Consider the following 18,904-nt stretch of genomic DNA (forward strand, 5'->3'; position numbering starts at 1 on the left):
AGCTTTGCACAATCCTTGGGGGAATTGAGAAAATTGTCATTCAAATTGTCTGTAGGGCCTGATTCTCCCCTGGAACCCTGTTGAGAAAGACTGCCCTAGATGGTGTGTATCATCAGTTTCTCTCAGTCATTTTGAAGGCAGAAATTATTGCTGTATCATAGCAGCAAGGGCTGTGGTCACTTCTTTAGGGTTAAAACCTCAAGACCTGCCGATAGTTGTCAGGAGCTCTTACAGCTTTTACTATGCCATGTGGGCACTGTTTGTGTTTCATTTGTATTTTATTGTTGTTGTTGCTTTTGTTCGGTTTTGGCGTGAGAAAGTTGGAGAGTGCTGGAAGATTAGAAGAATTATTTTTGAAATTCAGTAATTGTGGTAACAACTTCAGATCTTGAAAAAGGGACCTATGTATGAGAGAACTTTTAAGCACCATCTCACGTAAATGACAGATATTAGAATGGATTATCATTGGTGTTTCCCATCCTGAAAATAATGTGAGATTGAGCTGGTTAATATGAAATTATGCAGGGATAGAACATAAGGATTAGTGAAGTGCTTATGTGTGTTAAACTCCCATCCCATATTTTCAGGACCATTAGTTTCTCCAAACATTAACACCAAAAATGTTGAACATTAATTAACAAACTCTGGAAACCAAGTCACAAAATTGTTCTGTCAAAATGTTTGTCATCTCCCTGATGTATAAATTTTTTTTTAGAGAGGAAAGTTCAGGTCTAGAAATAAGCAAGGATCATTGCTAATTTCTGTATCATTTAACATTTTCAACCACTAAAAACTGAAGTGAAAATAGTTTTTAATAGGATTGATTTTAACAGTTAGCCTTCTTGGCTGTCTCTACATTCTTGGTTACAGAATTATGGTGAAGAATTAGTCTGTGGTTTTTGAAGCATTTAATTACAGCGTCTAAATGCCAAGACATCAAACACTTAAGAGTTTTGCCCTGAATATTTTTGGAATCATTCCATGCAGCATGTCTTTATCAGGAGTATTGTGTTAAGGAAGAAAAGACAGAAACTGATTCCACTGCAGAGAGAAAAATCCATTGTGTTCTTTTCTGTTTTGTGCCTGACCAACATCTTTCTGTGCAATTGAAGAGGCCCAGCCTTTGGGGATTGGTAGTATAAAGGCTGCGCATAAAACACAAGAATTTGAAAATTCTGATTGCACTATTTAACTTCTTTGCCATAACAAATACTTAAGCATGTTAAAGTTCATTTTTGCTTTTTGAAACTTTAACAAGGGTTACTGGGTTTTTGTGGGGATTTTTTTTTTTTCTGTTTATAAAGATAACATTCGTTCTTTATAGAAAATAACAAAATACTAAACCATAATCCCTACTGAGAGATAATCACTATTAACATTTTAATGTATATCCTTCCAGGCTCTCTTGAATATAGATATTTATAGATATGCACACACTTTTAAAAGCAAAATTGGCATCTATGCTGTTTTATTATATAACATGCATTCACAGGTGTATGCGCTGGTATTCCATTAGATAAGGACCTTTTTATGTTCTTAGTGGGGCTGAAAGAGCAGCACGGTGGCAAGAACTCATTACGGGACTCTTAACATCATCTGATTTTTTTCTAATGACCTTGTGAGATGAGCGTTATTATCATCTCCATACCAAAATCCCAGCTTTGCCACTAATAGCTTGCTTTGTGGTCTTGAACATGCCACGTAATTTCTCTCAAAGAAGATTCCTCATACAAGAAAATGGACCATTAAACTAGATAACTTCTTAAGGTTCAGCTTTAAATTTTTTGCTGTGACAGATGGTAAGCATTTATAGGAAACATATTTTTATTTCCTCTCACTAAAACATATTTTATTCTAAACATTTCTTGACTCTATTATTATGTCCTTCATTGTTTTCTTCTCCTTTCATCGTGTGTGACTTGTGGTTCACAGTTGTTTTTTAGATCATTAACTTACTAGTCTTACTCCAAGTTAAATCTGCCACTTCATCTTTGACTCTGGGCAATCATGTCATATGTTTTTTAAACTACTTGTATAAAAATTGGTTTTGACTAAGCCTGTAGGATGCCTGATTTTTGGTTCAGGTATTAACCCCAGATTGGTGGTTTTAGTTCCTGGCTCCATGTCATTTTCAACACCTGAGATAGGGCTTCTTGAAATTAATTAAATCAGAATCTGGAGTTTAGAGCCATTGCTCTAGATTACATTTGGGTTTGCAACCATTGTCTGGTTTTCTGTAATTCGTTTGGAACATGGATATATTGTTTTGGTATTTTTACCCTAATTTTGTGGTTGAGACCAGAAGTAGAGGAGACCATTCACTGTAAGTATTTGCCTTAGCTATTTAATCCTTTGTTCCTGCTATGCTACCAAATTAAATTGTGTCTATTCGTTAGGCTCAAAAGTCTGTTTCCCTTATCACTTTGGTTAAATTATTGAGTTAGTTTTTCTGTTTGTAAATATAATTCTTTTGGGGTACAAATATTTCTAGGTTTTAAGAAAAGTTTTTATATTTTCAGTTTAAATCTTTTTCAGTTATCTCTTCATACTATCAAGCCAGCACTTTGTTTTAGTTTTAACTAGGAATAAGGCTGTTATTAATAATTAAGCTATAGGTAATTCACAGATTCATTTTAGTTAGTGGTACTAGGGAGAAAATAAAAAAGTAAAACATGCCTAGTGACATCCCTACATACTCAGTCTTTTGGATACCCTAACGTGTTAAGATGGGACTAAGGAACTACAAACGACTGCCAACTCAGAGAATTTAAAGTCAGGATCATTTCATACCTACCAGTTCTGTTTGAGGAGTAGTAACTATAAACAGTTCTATGATACTTAACAGTTTACTGAATACTTTATTGCTCAGCAGATTATCATATTTGATCCTCTTAATAACCTTATAATATATGTTATTGCCTCCATATTTATTATCTGAATCTCAGAAGGGTTAAGTGACTTGTTCCAGCTCACTAAAATTCATGAATTCAGCTTTCTACTCCAAAGCCCCTGTCCTTTTCACACTTCAAGGCAAACTAGTTATAATAAAAGCAGTCTAAGTCAAACACAGATTTATGTGCTACAGTAACATACCATGTTCAAAGTCAAAGGAACCCTTTTTGTTATGCATTATTAACTTTAAGATACTGTTTGGTGTGACTGGAATCATTGGAGTCATATTTGCTCTTCTCTTTTGAGCTAAATTAGCCAGGTACATAGACAGTTCCTGAACTTGTGAAGTACAGAAATACTGGGCTTGAATTATGCAACTAATAATGTAGCATACAATTTATTTTATAGCTGAGACCTAGATGGAGAAATGTACAGATAAAGGGTTTTTAATTAAGCGTAAAGGAATTACGGTTCATAACAGAACCAGAAAAAGTCCTGCAAGTCCTGTTCCTTGTTTACGTTAGCTCACATGGTAGGTGATCGTAGATGGTTAAGATAATCACAGCAGAATTCCAGTTAAATTCCTTTATAACAGCATAAGCCCTCACTAATACCCTTTAGTAACTTTAATTTAGATTAGACTATAAAGCAATCAGTAACTTAATCCATTCTCCTAGCCAACATTATCATAAGTGAGTGGCCCAAACTTCCTGGGCGGAGGAGGAGGAAGGAGATAGTCAAGATGTGACTGGCTTGTGATCATTTGATACTTTCTTAATTATTGTATGATATATACTTTGTAATGATTGGTCTATTTCTTGAGTATCTAATATATGAAATATTTCTTTTTTTCACATATATTTTTATTCTCCTGAATGACTTTTTGTAAAAGCCTGGGGTTTTTGTTGTTATCTCTCAATTCTTATTAATATTTAAATTTTTCCATTATTGCTAAAGCCTATAAATAGTTGTTTTTAACTATATTAGTTCTAGGCACAGACAGGGTGGAGCAGATGACCAAAACTTACAATGACATCGACATGGTTACACATCTCCTGGCAGAGGTAGGATTATCTTTTCGTTCTCCAGTACAAAAAGGTAAAACTTTAGGATCATTTGAAATCTATCAAATTTGTACATCAAATGGAAAATGATGATGTATGTGCTCTGGGTTATTTTGTATAAGGTTTTTACTGCTGATACAACTGACATTTCAAAGTAGAATGGTTTCTGAAGCTTGTTGTGAAGCTATAGAGGATTTATGTTTAATTATTTATTTAATGGTGTTGGCTGGCCTCCCCTTCCTAGAAAAGCATTAATCTTTAAATTAAAAAAAAAAAAATGTCTTAAAATAACCCCTGCTGTTGCATACCCTACAGCAGAGCTGCCCATTCAAAAAGCATTATCACTGCAAATCAGTACCTGCAGTTTGGAGCATCTCCCCTTTTTACTTTTAGTTTGGGCTCTTATTTGAGCTTACTTTGTCTCTGGCATTTTTAATACGTATAGCGTATCTCCTCTAGTTGGCAATCGATAGAAGTCTCCCTTTGTACCATTTCAGTTGATCTTATGGAAGACAGTCTTTCTCTAATATATCCTTCTCCCCTCTCCCCCCAGCTCTCCAGAATGACTTCTATGTTTGCCACTTAGCGTATATTTAAAAGGAGACTTAAAAATGTGGAGATAATCCCTCCATTTTCATATGCCTATGGAGAGAAAGGATAGAAGCTTAATTTTATTTATATAATGATTACTGTAAGCAGATCATATACAAGGCAATAAGATGTATATTGACAGTTTTCTATCCTACAGAATACAGTCTTCACCACTACCACACAGATGGAATTCCTATGCCCTTGCTAAGTATCAGTATCTGCCCAAAAATAACAACTCTGGGTGGAAACCTATTGCTTGACTTTTCTACCGACTTCCCGGCATCATTGCCACTAGCTTCTTTAGACTTCTTTCTTTTCTGTACTTTCGGCAGAATCCTGTGGCCTCAAAATTTCCAGTATTTTATTTCCTATTTTATTTCATATCATCATTCTTGAACCAACTGACTACAGAACTCTTGGCTGCACTTTCCTCTAAGCTGGTGAATGCACATAAGCTTGCCCTAAATGGAACTCTTTTTTACATGCCTACCTGATCCATATCTTAAATACCTAATTCTGTATTATTACCATGCTTGATATGCAAATACATTCAACAAATATTTTTTGGGCTTTTACTATACAGGCCCCATCCTCATTTTTAAAGACTATGTTGATTTTCCAATTCCCCAAAATTGTAAGTTTAAAGTTTGGGTTGCTAGACTCTTAATTTACTAGGATGATAATAAATCTCACTTGACATCAAGAAAAGAGATGTCCTCTTGCGTTTAGAACAATGGTGGTCATCCACTTGACCAAGATTTTAAAGCACTACCTGTGTGCCAGACCCTGTGCTTATTTATGGTATCTGGGCATTAAAATGAATCTTGATGCTTTCTAGGACATTGCTTTTGATTTTACCAAAACTGACTGCAAAATTTCTGAACTGCCATTTAATCTTGTTTATACTCAAAGAAAATGTGTATTTGATATTTTAACAGAGGGATCGTGATCTGGAACTCGCTGCTCGAATTGGACAAGCTCTGTTAAAGAGGAACCATGTCTTATCTGAGCAGAATGAATCCCTGGAGGAACAATTGGGACAAGCCTTTGATCAAGTAAGCCTTTGATCAGATATCTGCAGCACAAAATAATTGGGTTTTATGCAATGGATAAATTTATTTTCCTAGGTGTCCTTGAAATGATGGCAATAGATAAATAACAGCAGTACTTGTTGACTTCGTTGGTGGTCATTAAGCTAATCAGTAGACAAATTAAATGTTAATATTACAGAGGAGAACTCACATGACTACCTTGGTCAACTTAAAGCCTATATTACGTATCTGTGATACCTGTGGCACCCTGCTTAGATATGAAAACTATCCATACTCTTTTGTGTAGACTTTGTATGTTATCTTATCTGAAATTTATTTTTAAAAAATAGTATGTTGGTATCTTTATTCAAAAACCAAACAAAAGAAGAAAGGAAAAAGAAACTTTGAAAATATGTTTATTCCATAGCAATAAACATTTGCGGTGAGAACTGATTTATTATTAACTTGAATGGTTACATTTCAAAGTTTCTGTAATTTGTTATTTTTATCTGTTTTCACTTGTATTTTATGAATGCATTATGGATGATAATATTTTAGCCTTTAGGTTGAAACTATTTGTTCCTAGAACTAAAATCAGTAGTCCTAGGAAGACATACACAGTGATGTAGATCTGAAAATTACAAGCCCTTATGATAAGAATTTGAAGTAGGGATCTATTCTGATACTTTGAAGGTTCTTCAGTTTTGTTGTGTTTTTAACTATGAGTGTATCATTGTCTTAGGTGAAATTTTCTCCTATATATTCTTATCATATATACAATATGAAAATTGGCTTTTCTTTTCACCTAGGATAGAAAAAAGCTGTACTATTGAGTTAAAGCTCTAAAATTGTAACTTGGAGGTATCTGGGATTTGTTATTCTCTTTTTAGTACTTGTATTAGTCAGTAAAACCTAGCAGCTGATTTTATGATGAAAAATAATTGTCCCATGAATTAGAAACTATAGTGCATGTAAATAATGGCAAATGAAGAACATGAAAATCAAGCATTTTATGTGGACAGGTTAATCAGCTGCAGCATGAGCTATCCAAGAAAGATGAGTTACTTCGAATCGTCTCCATTGCTTCTGAAGAAAGTGAAACTGATTCCAGCTGTTCTACACCTCTTCGGTTCAATGAGTCCTTTAACTTATCTCAAGGGTTGCTGCAGTTGGAAATGCTGCAAGAAAAGCTCAAGGAACTGGAAGAAGAAAATATGGCTCTTCGATCCAAGGTATATTCAACCTAATTCCCATTTTCCTTTACTTTATAGACTATAAAGTTCAGGTCCAGGTAGTATTGAGGTGAAATATGGCATAAGGATTTGCTATTGACATTCCAATTAGAGAGTCGTGAACAAGGAGCTGTATTTGCCTTGCCTTCCATTGTTCTTAGATCCCACTGAAAAGTGTATAGTAGCAGGTTGACAGTACAGTAGAGAAAGTCACAGGATAGAAAATTTAAAATTTATCTTGTGGCGTTTACACAAGTAACTAAGTAGCTAAGCATTCTGTCAGAAAATTACAAGGTTCTGTGGACCTGTATAGTGTAGTCATCAAGGAAGTCCTACTTAAGCAAGGACCATTTTAGCCAAGGCCAGGGATTAGCCAGGTAGAGACATATGAACAGGTTGTTGGGTTTTTTCTTTTATAAGTGATGAACTTTAGTCTTCAAATGAGAATTAAAGGTTTTTGTAGTTATTTCTATGAAATCACTAAAGGTATTATCACATACTGATTTTTATCTTGAAGGCTTGTCACATAAAGTCAGAAACTGTTACCTATGAAGAAAAGGAACAACAGCTTGTCAGTGACTGTGTTAAAGAACTTCGTGAGTATTCACATATTCTCTTTTGTACTTTTTGGACAATTCTTTGGTAGGATATCTCTACCTTTGAAGTTAGATCACTGGTTTTAATAGAAGCATCTCAAGAAACAATTTTAAATGGTTGCTGAAAATCTTAAAATATCACATTGAGCCTATAGCCCTAAATAAGATACCATATGTATTTTTAAGAAATACATTTGTTTCAAATTCCAATTATCAAAAGCTGCCATATTGTTGATGAAATAGTCCTATAGAGGGAGATGACTTGCCAAAGTAGAAAACTGTTAAGTGGCAGAGCTAGAGCTTAAATGATGGCATAAAACCTACAATCAAAGAGTATTAAGTGCCAGTTATGTTTCTTTAAAGGAATATGTTTTAGGTTGAGATAATGTTAACTAGTTTTTTTTTTCCCCAATTTATTTATTTTATTGCATTTTAGGTTTTGGGGTACATGTGAAGAACATGCAAAATTGTTGCATAGGTACACTCCTGGCAGTGTGATTTGCTGCCTTCCTCCCCATCACCTACATCTGGCATTTCTCCCCTTGCTATCTCTCCCCAGCTCCCCACCCCCCACCGTCCCTCCCCTATTTCCCCCCAACTGACCCCAGTGTGTAGTGCTCCCCTCCCTGTGTCCATGTGTTCTCATTGTTCAACACCTGCCTATGAGTGAGAACATGCGGTGTTTGATCTTCTGCTCTTCTGTCAGTTTGCTGAGAATGATGTTTTCCAGGTTCATCCATGTCCCTACAAAGGACACGAACTCATCATTTTTGATGGTTGCATAATATTCCATGGTGTATATGTGCCACATATTCCCTATCCAATCTATCATCGATGGGCATTTGGGTTGGTTCCAGGTCTTTGCTATTGTAAACAGTGCTGCAGTGAACATTCGTGTGCACGTGTCCTTATAGTAGAAAGATTTGTAATCCTTTGGATATATACCCAGTAATGGTATTGCTGGGTCAAATGGAATTTCTATTTCTAGATCCTTGAGGAATCGCCACACTGTCTTCCACAATGGTTGAACTAATTTACACTCCCACCAACAGTGCAAAAGTGTTCCTATTTCTCTACATCCTCTCCAGCATCTGTTGTCTCTAGATTTTTTAATGATCGCCATTCTAACTGGCGTGAGATGGTATCTCAATGTTGTTTTGATATGCATTTCTCTGATGACCAGTGATGATGAGCATTTTTTCATATGTTTGTTGGCCTCATGTATGTCTTCTTTTGTAAAGTGTCTGTTCATATCCTTTGCCCACTTTTGAATGGGCTTGTTAGTTTTTTTCTTGTAAATCTGTTTTAGTTCTTTGTAAATTCTGGATATCAGCCCTTTGTCAGATGGGTAAACTGCAAAAATTTTTTCCCATTCTGTTGGTTGCCAATTCACTCTAATGACTGTTTCTGTTTTTTTTTTTTTTTTTTTTGGGAGGGGGTTTCCCTCTTGTTACCCAGGCTGGGGTGCAATGGCGCGATCTCGGCTCACCGCAACCTCCGCCTCCTGGGTTCTGGCAATTCTCCTGCCTCAGCCTCCTGAGTAGCTGGGATTACAGGCACACGCCACCGGTGGCTCACGCCTGTAATCCCAGCACTTTCGGAGGCCGAGGCGGGTGGATCATGAGGTCAAGAGCTCGAGACCATCCTGGTCAACATGGTGAAACCCCGTCTCTACTAAAAATGATTGTTTCTTTTGCTGTGCAGAAGCTGTGGAGTTTGATTAGGTCCCATTTGTCTATTTTGGCTTTTGTTACCAATGCTTTTGGTGCTTTGGTCATGAAGTCCTTGCCTACACCTATGTCCTGAATGGTTTTGCCTAGATTTTCTTCTAGGGTTTTTATGGTGTTAGGTCTTATGTTTAAATCTTTAATCCATCTGGAGTTAATTTTAGTGTAAGGTGTCAGGAAGGGGTCCAGTTTCTGCTTTCTGCACATGGCTAGCCAGCTTTCCCAACACCATTTATTGAACAGGGAATCCTTTCCCCATTGCTTGTTTTTGACTGGTTTGTCGAAGATCAGATGGTTGTAGATATGTTGTGTTGCCTCCGAGACCTCTGTTCTGTTCCATTGGTCTATATCTCTGTTTTGGTACCAGTACCATGCTGTTTTGATTACTGTAGCCTTGTAGTATAGTTTGAAGTCCAGTAGTGTGAGGCCTCCCGCTTTGTTCTTTTTAACTATTTTTTTTTTTAAAAACAAATCAATTGGAAAAAGATTGGCTTCACTGAAGAAAGTTATTTAATTTCTCCATAAATACAACAGTTGTCCCTTACCTGCTGTTTCACTTCTCATGATTTCTGTTTACTGTGGCCAACTGCAGTCTGAAAATATTAAGTAAGACATCCCAGAAATAAATAATTCATGAGTTTTAAATCATAAGCCATTCTGAGTAGTGTGATGAAATGTTGTGCCATCCTACTCCATCCTTCCCGGGATGTGAATCATCCATTTGTCCAACATCTGCACTCAGTATATGCTACCTGCCTGTCAGTCACTTAGTAACCATCAGTTACCAGGTCAACTGTCACAGTATTGCAGTGTTTGTGTTCAGGTAACCCTTACGCTACTTACTAATGGCCCCAAAGCATAAAAGTAGTGGTGCCTGGTATATTGTTATAATTGTTTTATTAGTAGTCATTATTAATCTCTTACTATGCCTAACTTATAAATTAAGCTTTATCATAGGTATATGTTTGTAGGAAAACACATAATATATGTAGTATAGAGTTCGGTACTGTCTGTAATAGTGCACATATCCACTGCAGGTCCTGGAGTGTATCCCCCACAGATAAGAGGGGACTACTATATATAGCCTCTTAAATTGACAGCAATGATATAATACTATCACATCAATTGGGCTGTGGGCTTCAAAATGTGATACCTTAGAATAGCAGAATATTAGAGAACCAGAAGGAGTGTAAATTGAATTTTCTCCTCCACCATGAATTCATTACCCACGTTTTACACTTTAAAATACAGGAAATGACTTGCTCAAGAGCTCAGATCCAGATCTCCTGCCTCTGTATCACCATTCTTTGAAATGTTAGAGGCTTCCTATCAATTTTAAAATAGTTTTATATGACACTGAGTAGTAGTTTTTCTGCTTGTGTTTACATATCACATTTTTCATATGAAATAAAGAATGAATAAATTCCCAGTGGAATTCTAGAGGCTCTATTTCATGTGCAGGTAAGAAGGCCAGGCTATAAGAATTGCTCTTGAGGTTTTACCCAGTTGCCAGGTATCCCAGAAAGTCTCTTTCCTACCGAAGCATTTCCATGGCTTTATCACATTCTGTTATAGATTGTGACTGTTCCATTCTGGAAATGTTCCTTTGTTAGATTTGTAAAGATTAATTTTCATTGTTCTTGGGATTTTATGTCTCTAAAGAGTTCTCAAAGAAATAAATGAGATTACCTGTTTGCACTTGCTCACCTTTCAGCCTGCTTTCCTTCATAAAGAAAAAGATTGAGCAAATATCATTTTCATAAAGAAAAAAAAATTAAAGCAAAACCTTTAGCCTGCTTGCCTTTACAAGCCATCTCTCTTTTTAGCTTCATTGTCTCCTATTCAATTCCCAGCATTAGCCTATTTCAGAAGAACCTTTAGTCTCTATTGGTTTCTCTGGGTTTATTTTTTTATGTTGAAGAAAAATCTATTCATGACAGTCCACTGCTTGTTATAAAACAAGATTCAGCTCACAAGTCATAGTTTGTCAACTTCTGCTCTCAGTTTATATTAATTTTGTAATTTTTTTTTTTTTTGCTTCCAAGGTGAAACAAATGCTCAGATGTCCAGAATGACTGAAGAATTATCAGGGAAGAGTGATGAGTTGATTCGATACCAAGAAGAGATTTCTTCTCTTTTGTCGCAGATTGTAGATCTTCAGCATAAACTTAAAGAAGTAGGCTTATTTATTCATTCAACAGATATTTGTTAAGCACTGACATAGTATCTTGCACCATACTAAGTGCTAGATACAATAAGCAAAATAAACATGGTCCCTGCCCTTTTAAAATGCCTTAATCTGATTGCTGTTTTAATCTTCTTTACATCATATGTCATGAATAAGTACTTTCAAGTCACTATTTCTCTTTGTAAAATGGGGTTAGAGCTTCCTCAGAAAATGGTGTAAATTATTGACTCATGCTCATTGTCCTCTTAACACCCTGATAGATTTTGTATTCTGCCCATTTTATTGCTCTTATTTAGCTTTTGAAAGTTTAGCTTTTTGTAGGCTTTAAGATGATACCCGGAAAGGAATTCTTCAGATGTCTTTACAAGAAAGAGAATAGCTATATTTTATTTGGAAAAGCTTCACATGTTTCTTTTAATATGTTGTTAGCATGTGATTGAGAAGGAAGAACTAAGACTTCACCTGCAAGCTTCCAAAGATGCCCAAAGACAACTGACGATGGAGGTAATGAAATATTTATCTTGTGTAATTCAGGAGGGGAAAGAATAACTAGTTTCTTTCATCTTCATGAATAAGAATTATTGAAGGGGAATTACCAGATTTAAAAAGCAACAACAGAAGTTAAGATGAAATTATGAGATCTAAGAAGTAAAGGATTTTGGCTGGGCGCCGTGGCTCATGCCTGTAATCCCAACACTTTGGGTGGCCAGGGTAGGTGGATCACCTGAGGTCAGGAGTTCGAGACCAGCCTGGCCAACATGGTGAAACCCCATCTTTTGTGTTTTATTAAAAACACAAAAATTAGCCAGGATTGGTGACAAGCGCTGTAATTTCAGCTACCCAGGAGGCTGAGGCAAGAGAATCATTGGAACCCGGGAGGTAGAGATTGCAGTGAGCCGAGATGCGCCACTGCATTCTAGCCTGGCCAACAAAGCAAGACTTCATCTCAAAAACAAAGAATAAAGCATTTTAAAAGTCCTTTCTCTAAAACTGGTAACATGGCAATATCCTTCTTGATTAATAGAGAAAACCTCAACTTTATAAGATTCGTAAAGAGTATATGACTCTTTTACCAATCGACCTTAACTAGCTCAGCAGTTTTTGAAATAAGATAATTTCTAGTAGTAAATGTTTTTGCAGGTGTGTCAGGAGAAGTAGGAAAAATCTCTTACTTTCTATCTACATAAAATTTTATATGTTAGATAAAATTGGTGATTCTTTAGCATGCGTTAGTATCCCCTGGGGCCGGGCACAATAGCTCATGGCTGTAATCTCAGCACTTTGGGAGGTCAAGGTGGGAGGATGGCTTGAGCCCAGGAATTTGAGACCAGCCTGTAAAACATAAGGAGACCTCATCTCTCCAAAAAGTTAAAAAATTAGCTAGGTTTACTGGCGCACACCTGTTCCCCACTACTTAAGAGGCTGAGGTAGAAGGATCACTTAAGCCCAGCAGATTGAGGCTGCAGTGAGCCATGATCACACCACTGCACTCAACCCTGGGCAATAGAGTGATACCTTGTAGGACGGGGGGGAAAGAATCACTTGGGAGAGCAAGTTTTAAATGGAGGTTTCTAGGCACGGTCCCAAGAGCTTCTGCTTCAAGTTGTCTGGAGTGAGAGCCTAGGATCTGCATTTTTAATAAGCATCTTCAAACCTGGTGATTCTGACAAGCTGGGACATATACTACACTTGAAGAAATTTTATAGTTAAAATATACTCTGAAAATTATGTACTCTTTTACCAGATTTGTATGTCTAGTTGTAAAGAAGGCTCTGAAACAAGGTGGGGAAACTACTTGTTTAGGAGCATTGAGCACCCTGACATCCTATATAATACTTTGTAGACTCTTGATCTTGTCACTTACAGACTTCAGAGTGATTTTTAAAAAAAAAAAAGATTAATATTATACTAAACCCAATTTGGCTATAGCTGGTGTACTTCCTCTGCTAGGGTATGAAAATTCAATATTAAATTGACAGTTCTCGTAGTCTCAGCTACATTTCAGACTTTTAGGAAGTCACATTTATGTATGATTTTGGCCAAGACACTCCTTAATTCTGGTAGCTCAGAATATACTCTTTATACTTAGTTTGTTTTAGAGTCCTTGTATTGAAATGATATTCATAAAGTTAGCTAGCCCTCTGCATAAAATTAATACTTATCGCAAAAGGTTTCAGGAGTTTTTTCCCTAGTGTTGTTTTGGGAAGGCAATAAAATATACTATCATTCTTCTTTTTTTTAGCTGCACGAGTTACAGGACAGAAATATGGAGTGTCTAGGAATGTTACATGAATCCCAAGAAGAAATAAAGGAACTTCGTAGTAGATCTGGCCCTGCTGCTCATCTCTTCTTCTCCCAATCATATGGAGCTTTTACTGGGGTAAGCAACTAAGAAAGATGCTGTATATTTAAAGAAATTTGTTTAAGATTAGTTGTCCTAAAAGTGAAATGATTTATGATGGTATAAAGCATCTTGAGAAGAGATAATATGGTTTGTCCTTGTTTCTGGACTCCAATTATTGATTTAGGCCCTAATTTTTATATTGACATCTTCCTTAATACTCTTATTTATTCTAACAGGTGACTTCCCAGATATATTAAATCAATAATATGTAAGATGAGCCCTAAGGAAATTAACTTGAGGACTGTGTATATTAGAACTAGTTAAACTTGGGTTATCCTATCCTAGACCTACCACCTGCCATTTACTTAAATGGCGCTTTGAATATCTAAAACCTCTTTCAATAAATCTTCAATCTCCTGATATTTTTAACTTGTTAGAATGTAAGCTTCATGAGAACAGGATTCATCTTTGTTTAATTCATAAACACTATTTTTTGGATTAAAAAAATTAATAAAAACTTCTGAATTTATGTTAGAATTTGTAATGTTGGTTCAAAGAGTTATTTTAACAATCTGATTTTTAAACACTTCTGTGCAACCCTCTGAACTTTTTTAAAAGACTAAAACTATAAATTGCAGTTGATTTTCTTAAAATTAGGGAGGTGTGATTTTGTTTTTTAAGTTTGGAATAATTTTAAAGTTCCAAGAATAGTATAAAGAACTCTTGTATATCCCTCACATCAATTCTTCAGTTTTTTAACACATTACTGCTTTTACCATATCATTCAATCTCTCTCTCTTTTTTCCCCCTGGGCTATTTTAACAGTAAGTTGCTGGTATACCCTATTACCCCATAGTACTTAAGTGTGTATTTACTAAAAACAAGGACATTTGGACACTCTTAAGGACACTGTCTTACATAAACACACCACAACCATCAGCATCAGGAAGTTGATATTGATACAATGTTATGTAATCCACAGAGCCCATTCAGATTTTGCCAGTTGTCTCACTAATGTCCTTTAAAGGATACAGTGCATTTTGTTGTTTCCATCTGGAACAGTTCTTCTGTCTTTATTTCTCTCTCATGACCTTTGTAGGATGTCCTCAGTTTAGGCTTGTCTGATGCATCCTCATGATTAGATTCCGATAATGCATTCTTGGCAGAAATGATGCCATATTCTCAGAGCATCCTATCAAGAGATGCATAATGTATGTTTAGCCCATTACAAGTGGTATTGATTAACTCTGATCTCTTGGTTAAGGTAATCTCCTGGTTTTTTCCACTGTAAAGTCAATAATAGTTAATAGTTAATTAAATTAACACTGCTATTTCACTGTGTAGTGATGGAAATTGGCAGATACTACCTCAACCAAGTGATCAAAGTAAACATTTAATGAGAGATACTTTGAGACTAAGTATCCTGTTCCTCATCAAATTATTACCCACTAGTTTTAGCATCTATTGATAGTTCTTATTTGACAGTTATTATGATAATGATTGCCAAATGGTGATTTTCAGATTCCATCATTTTTTCAACATTTATTAATTGACATTTTTCTTTTATAAATTAGTGCATTTCTGTTCCATTTATTTGTTCATTTGTTCATTTCGGTATGTCATGGACTCATGGATTTCTATTTTATTCAATAGATTATAAGCCATAATTATTAATATCTATTTTGATACTCAGATTGTCCTAGATATGGCCAGTAGGATCCCCTTTAAGCTCATCTTGCACTTTTTGTCCCTGGAATCAGCCATTTCTCCAAAGAGCTCTGGTTACATTTATTGAAGAATGGCATTTCGAATCCAAGATCTGGGTGCTAATGGTGCCCATTGATTGCCACTAGAGTATCGTGGCTTCTAGAGCCTCTCAGCAGATTTGGGAGGCCGAGGCAGGTGGATCACGAGGTCAAGAGATCGAGACCATCCTGGTCAACATGGTGAAACCCTGTCTCTACTAAAAATATGAAAAATCAGCTGGGCATGGTGGCACGTGCCTGTAATCCCAGCTACTCAGGAGGCTGAGGCAGGAGAATTGCCTGAACCCAGGAGGCGGAGGTTGCGGTGAGCCGAGATCGCACCATTACACTCCAGCCTGGGTAACAAGAGCAAAACTCCGTCTCAAAAAAAAGAAAAACTAGGAAATATATGTATTTCTGTATTTCATACCTATACCTACACTATATATATATATATATGCATATATTATGTGTGTTTGTGTGTGTGTGTGTGTGTATATATATATATATATAGTGTAGATATAGGTTATGAAAATGTATACATTTATATATACATTTTCATAACCTATATCTACACTATATATACACACACACAATCACACATAACATACGATATATATATAATATTATGCATTATAGATTAATTTTATATAATATATATTATATACATATATCATGTAATATGTATATATGTTATGTATTATATATAGTTATATATGAGATATATGTATATATTATATTATATATATAACATGTAATGTGTATATGTAATATATACATATTATATACATATTCTATAATATATATACACATTATCTATTATTACATATGAATATATATGTATATTTACATATATACATATATATTCATATGTAATAATATATATATATTAAAAATCATGAGTTCACACCATTGCCTCCAATTTCAGTAATCCTCAGCCCAGCCCCACTGAGCATGTCACCCATATTTGTTGAGTCCTCATCCTTGACCAGGGGAAGAGGAAGCTTGCTTTTTTTTTTAATGATTTTTCAATATTATAAAAGCTATGCATATTTATTATAGAAAAGCTGGAAATTACAGAAAAGCAAAAATAATTTGTCAAATACTATTAAATCCTACCCTCCACAAAATCGCTATCAACACTGGGTTTAGTCCTCATCCCTGATCAGGGGAAGAGGAAACTTGCTTATTTTTTAAAATGACTTTTTAATATTATAAAAGCTACACATGTTCATTATAGAAAAACTAGAAATTACAAAAAGCAAAAAGAAGTTGTTAAATACCATTAAATTTCACCCTTCACAGAATCACTGTAAACACTGGGTTTATGGCCTTTTAGACCTTTTGTTTTTTGTGTGTCTGCACGTGTATTTTCTGTTTATCATATTAGCTTTTTTCACTCATTTCCTATTTGAAAAAATCATGAAAATGTAGTTGGTTCTAATTTAAAAGTTCTACTTCCAGAATATCTTTTTTCCCCTGAATGTTAGCCTTGACTATTTCCTTGTATTTTATTGTAACACCGAAAGTACAGCTAGTGCTCGACTTACGACCACGATTGGTTCCGACAGACCGGTCGTAACACGATTTGGCCGTAAGTTGAGTACAGTACTGTGAAATGATGTTATAAAAATCTTTAAGTCAAATTTTATCATAATTTTCTTTCATTATTGTTATATATCATAATTTTCTTTGTTCATTTTATGCCATTTGTATCATCCCTACACTATTTTGTTTCTCATTTTTACATTCGTCAGGTTTAAGTAAAACACTGCATTACCCCTAGTAAAGGTTGACCTGAATGCTTATTATGAAAGCATTCTTGTCAAATCTCATTTTTAAAAAGCCACCTTAACTTGTGGTAAAGGCGCAGCCTTGTGTAAAACTGTGGAATATTCACAGATCACTGAGCCACAGTGGTCTATGGTTTGAAGTGAAAAACCACAGCACATGATGAGTTTTGAAAAGCAGAAGAGTATGAACTATGTTAAGTCTTAGGGTTAAAAAGGACTAGTTGCCAGGTATTTATTTATTATCATTGTAAGTAGAAAAGTAAATCATCACAATTTTATGTGACTTTCCATGGGATACAAATATGTAGCATTCATCATAAAAGATGTCATCTGGATATCTTGTTCAAATATAATTTAAACTTAGTATGTTCTAATATTGTAAAAGATATAGGGATATAAACCACTCACATTTTAGTAAGAAAGGCAAGAAAATGACTAATAATGATATGATATAGCATATATGTTTATTGTCCCGCACTGTCGTACGCCCAGCTGGGCAACGTTTGCGCTGCCAGATGCGGAGCAGTCGTGGCTAGCGATTGTGGTCGTAAAGTCGAATGGTCATAAGTTGCATAGGCCGTAAGTCTATCAATACCTGTATAGGTTTGTAGAGACTCTGTTAATTAATTTAAGGGCAACAATCACTTTAGAAATCTCAAACTCTTTTTCTTAGGAATCTTTGGCAGCTGAGATTGAGGGGACTATGCGTAAAAAGCTGAGCTTGGATGAGGAATCTTCTCTCTTTAAACAAAAGTAAGTAGAGATCATATGTGTTGTTACTCAATCACTGGAATAGAAATTGAAGCCAGAATCCAAAGTGTTAAGTATTATCAGATTCAGTAGTAATTTGCTTACTATTCAGTGTTTTCCTCACAGTGTCCTCATTTGTGAGAGAGTTCTCTTGTTTGAAAGCTTATTTTCTGATGATCTCTCCTAAACTGTAGAAGCTCCTCAGGTGGCTTTATTTCTGATGGACTGCATATACATGTCTCTTCTCTAGATGCTCTAGTGGCTGGCAGTGATAACAATGAACACTTTCTTTTTGACAGAGCCCAACAGAAACGGGTATTTGATACCGTCAGGATTGCCAATGACACACGGGGCCGCTCTGTCTCGTTCCCAGCTCTGTTACCCATTCCAGGCTCCAACCGTTCAAGTGTCATCATGACAGCAAAACCATTTGAGTCTGGTTTACAGCAAACAGGGGACAAATCACTCCTGAACCAGGGAAGCAGCTCAGAGGAGGTTGCAGGGTAAGAAACAGACGATGACAGTGATTCTACATTTCGTTTCCCATTGACTCACCAGATTGACATACACAAATTCCAGCATTACTAAGTACTGTCCCAAGAAGGTTCTGGAACTGTCAGTTTTTATTCACTTATGATGCCCTGTATCATTATTCATGACATAGATCATGCCAAAGTCAAATTTGTTTGAATCTGTTTGGTCACTAGCATGAATACATCAGATGACACTTTCTCATAATCCCTGCTCAAAATCTCAACCACTTTGCTGATTTTTAGGATAAATATAAGTTTAAATACATCTTGAGGACCATCAAGGTGCTGACAATTTTCTGTTTATCTAAACTTGGATTTGTTTTCCTTCTTTTTATTAATTTAATACATTGAATTCTATATAACTAGAAGGTAAACTAGTTTACTGAAAAGTGAGCTGAAAGCCTTTGAAAGATAGATA

The 18,904-nt window shown here is 35.6% G+C and overlaps 1 protein-coding gene across 5 annotated transcripts in view; it reads left to right on the top strand.

The window, feature by feature from the left end:
* The window catches only part of TRAK2 (trafficking kinesin protein 2), a 68,299-nt gene that overhangs the window by 42,268 nt on the left and 7,127 nt on the right, over positions 1-18,904 (top strand). For all 5 annotated transcript variants that reach the window (XM_032278662.1, XM_032278659.1, XM_032278660.1 and 2 more), the window contains exons 4-12: positions 3,880-3,956; positions 5,486-5,602; positions 6,601-6,810; positions 7,328-7,406; positions 11,179-11,309; positions 11,751-11,825; positions 13,564-13,701; positions 17,877-17,956; positions 18,253-18,456. In XM_032278662.1, the coding sequence (XP_032134553.1) occupies positions 3,880-3,956; positions 5,486-5,602; positions 6,601-6,810; positions 7,328-7,406; positions 11,179-11,309; positions 11,751-11,825; positions 13,564-13,701; positions 17,877-17,956; positions 18,253-18,456 (1,111 nt within the window). The remainder of the gene's footprint in view (positions 1-3,879; positions 3,957-5,485; positions 5,603-6,600; positions 6,811-7,327; positions 7,407-11,178; positions 11,310-11,750; positions 11,826-13,563; positions 13,702-17,876; positions 17,957-18,252; positions 18,457-18,904) is intronic.

Source organism: Sapajus apella, unplaced genomic scaffold (genome assembly GCF_009761245.1).
Source record: "Sapajus apella isolate SASKATOON/1434 unplaced genomic scaffold, GSC_monkey_1.0 scaffold10, whole genome shotgun sequence".
In the NCBI taxonomy this organism is placed as follows: Eukaryota; Metazoa; Chordata; class Mammalia; order Primates; family Cebidae; genus Sapajus; species Sapajus apella.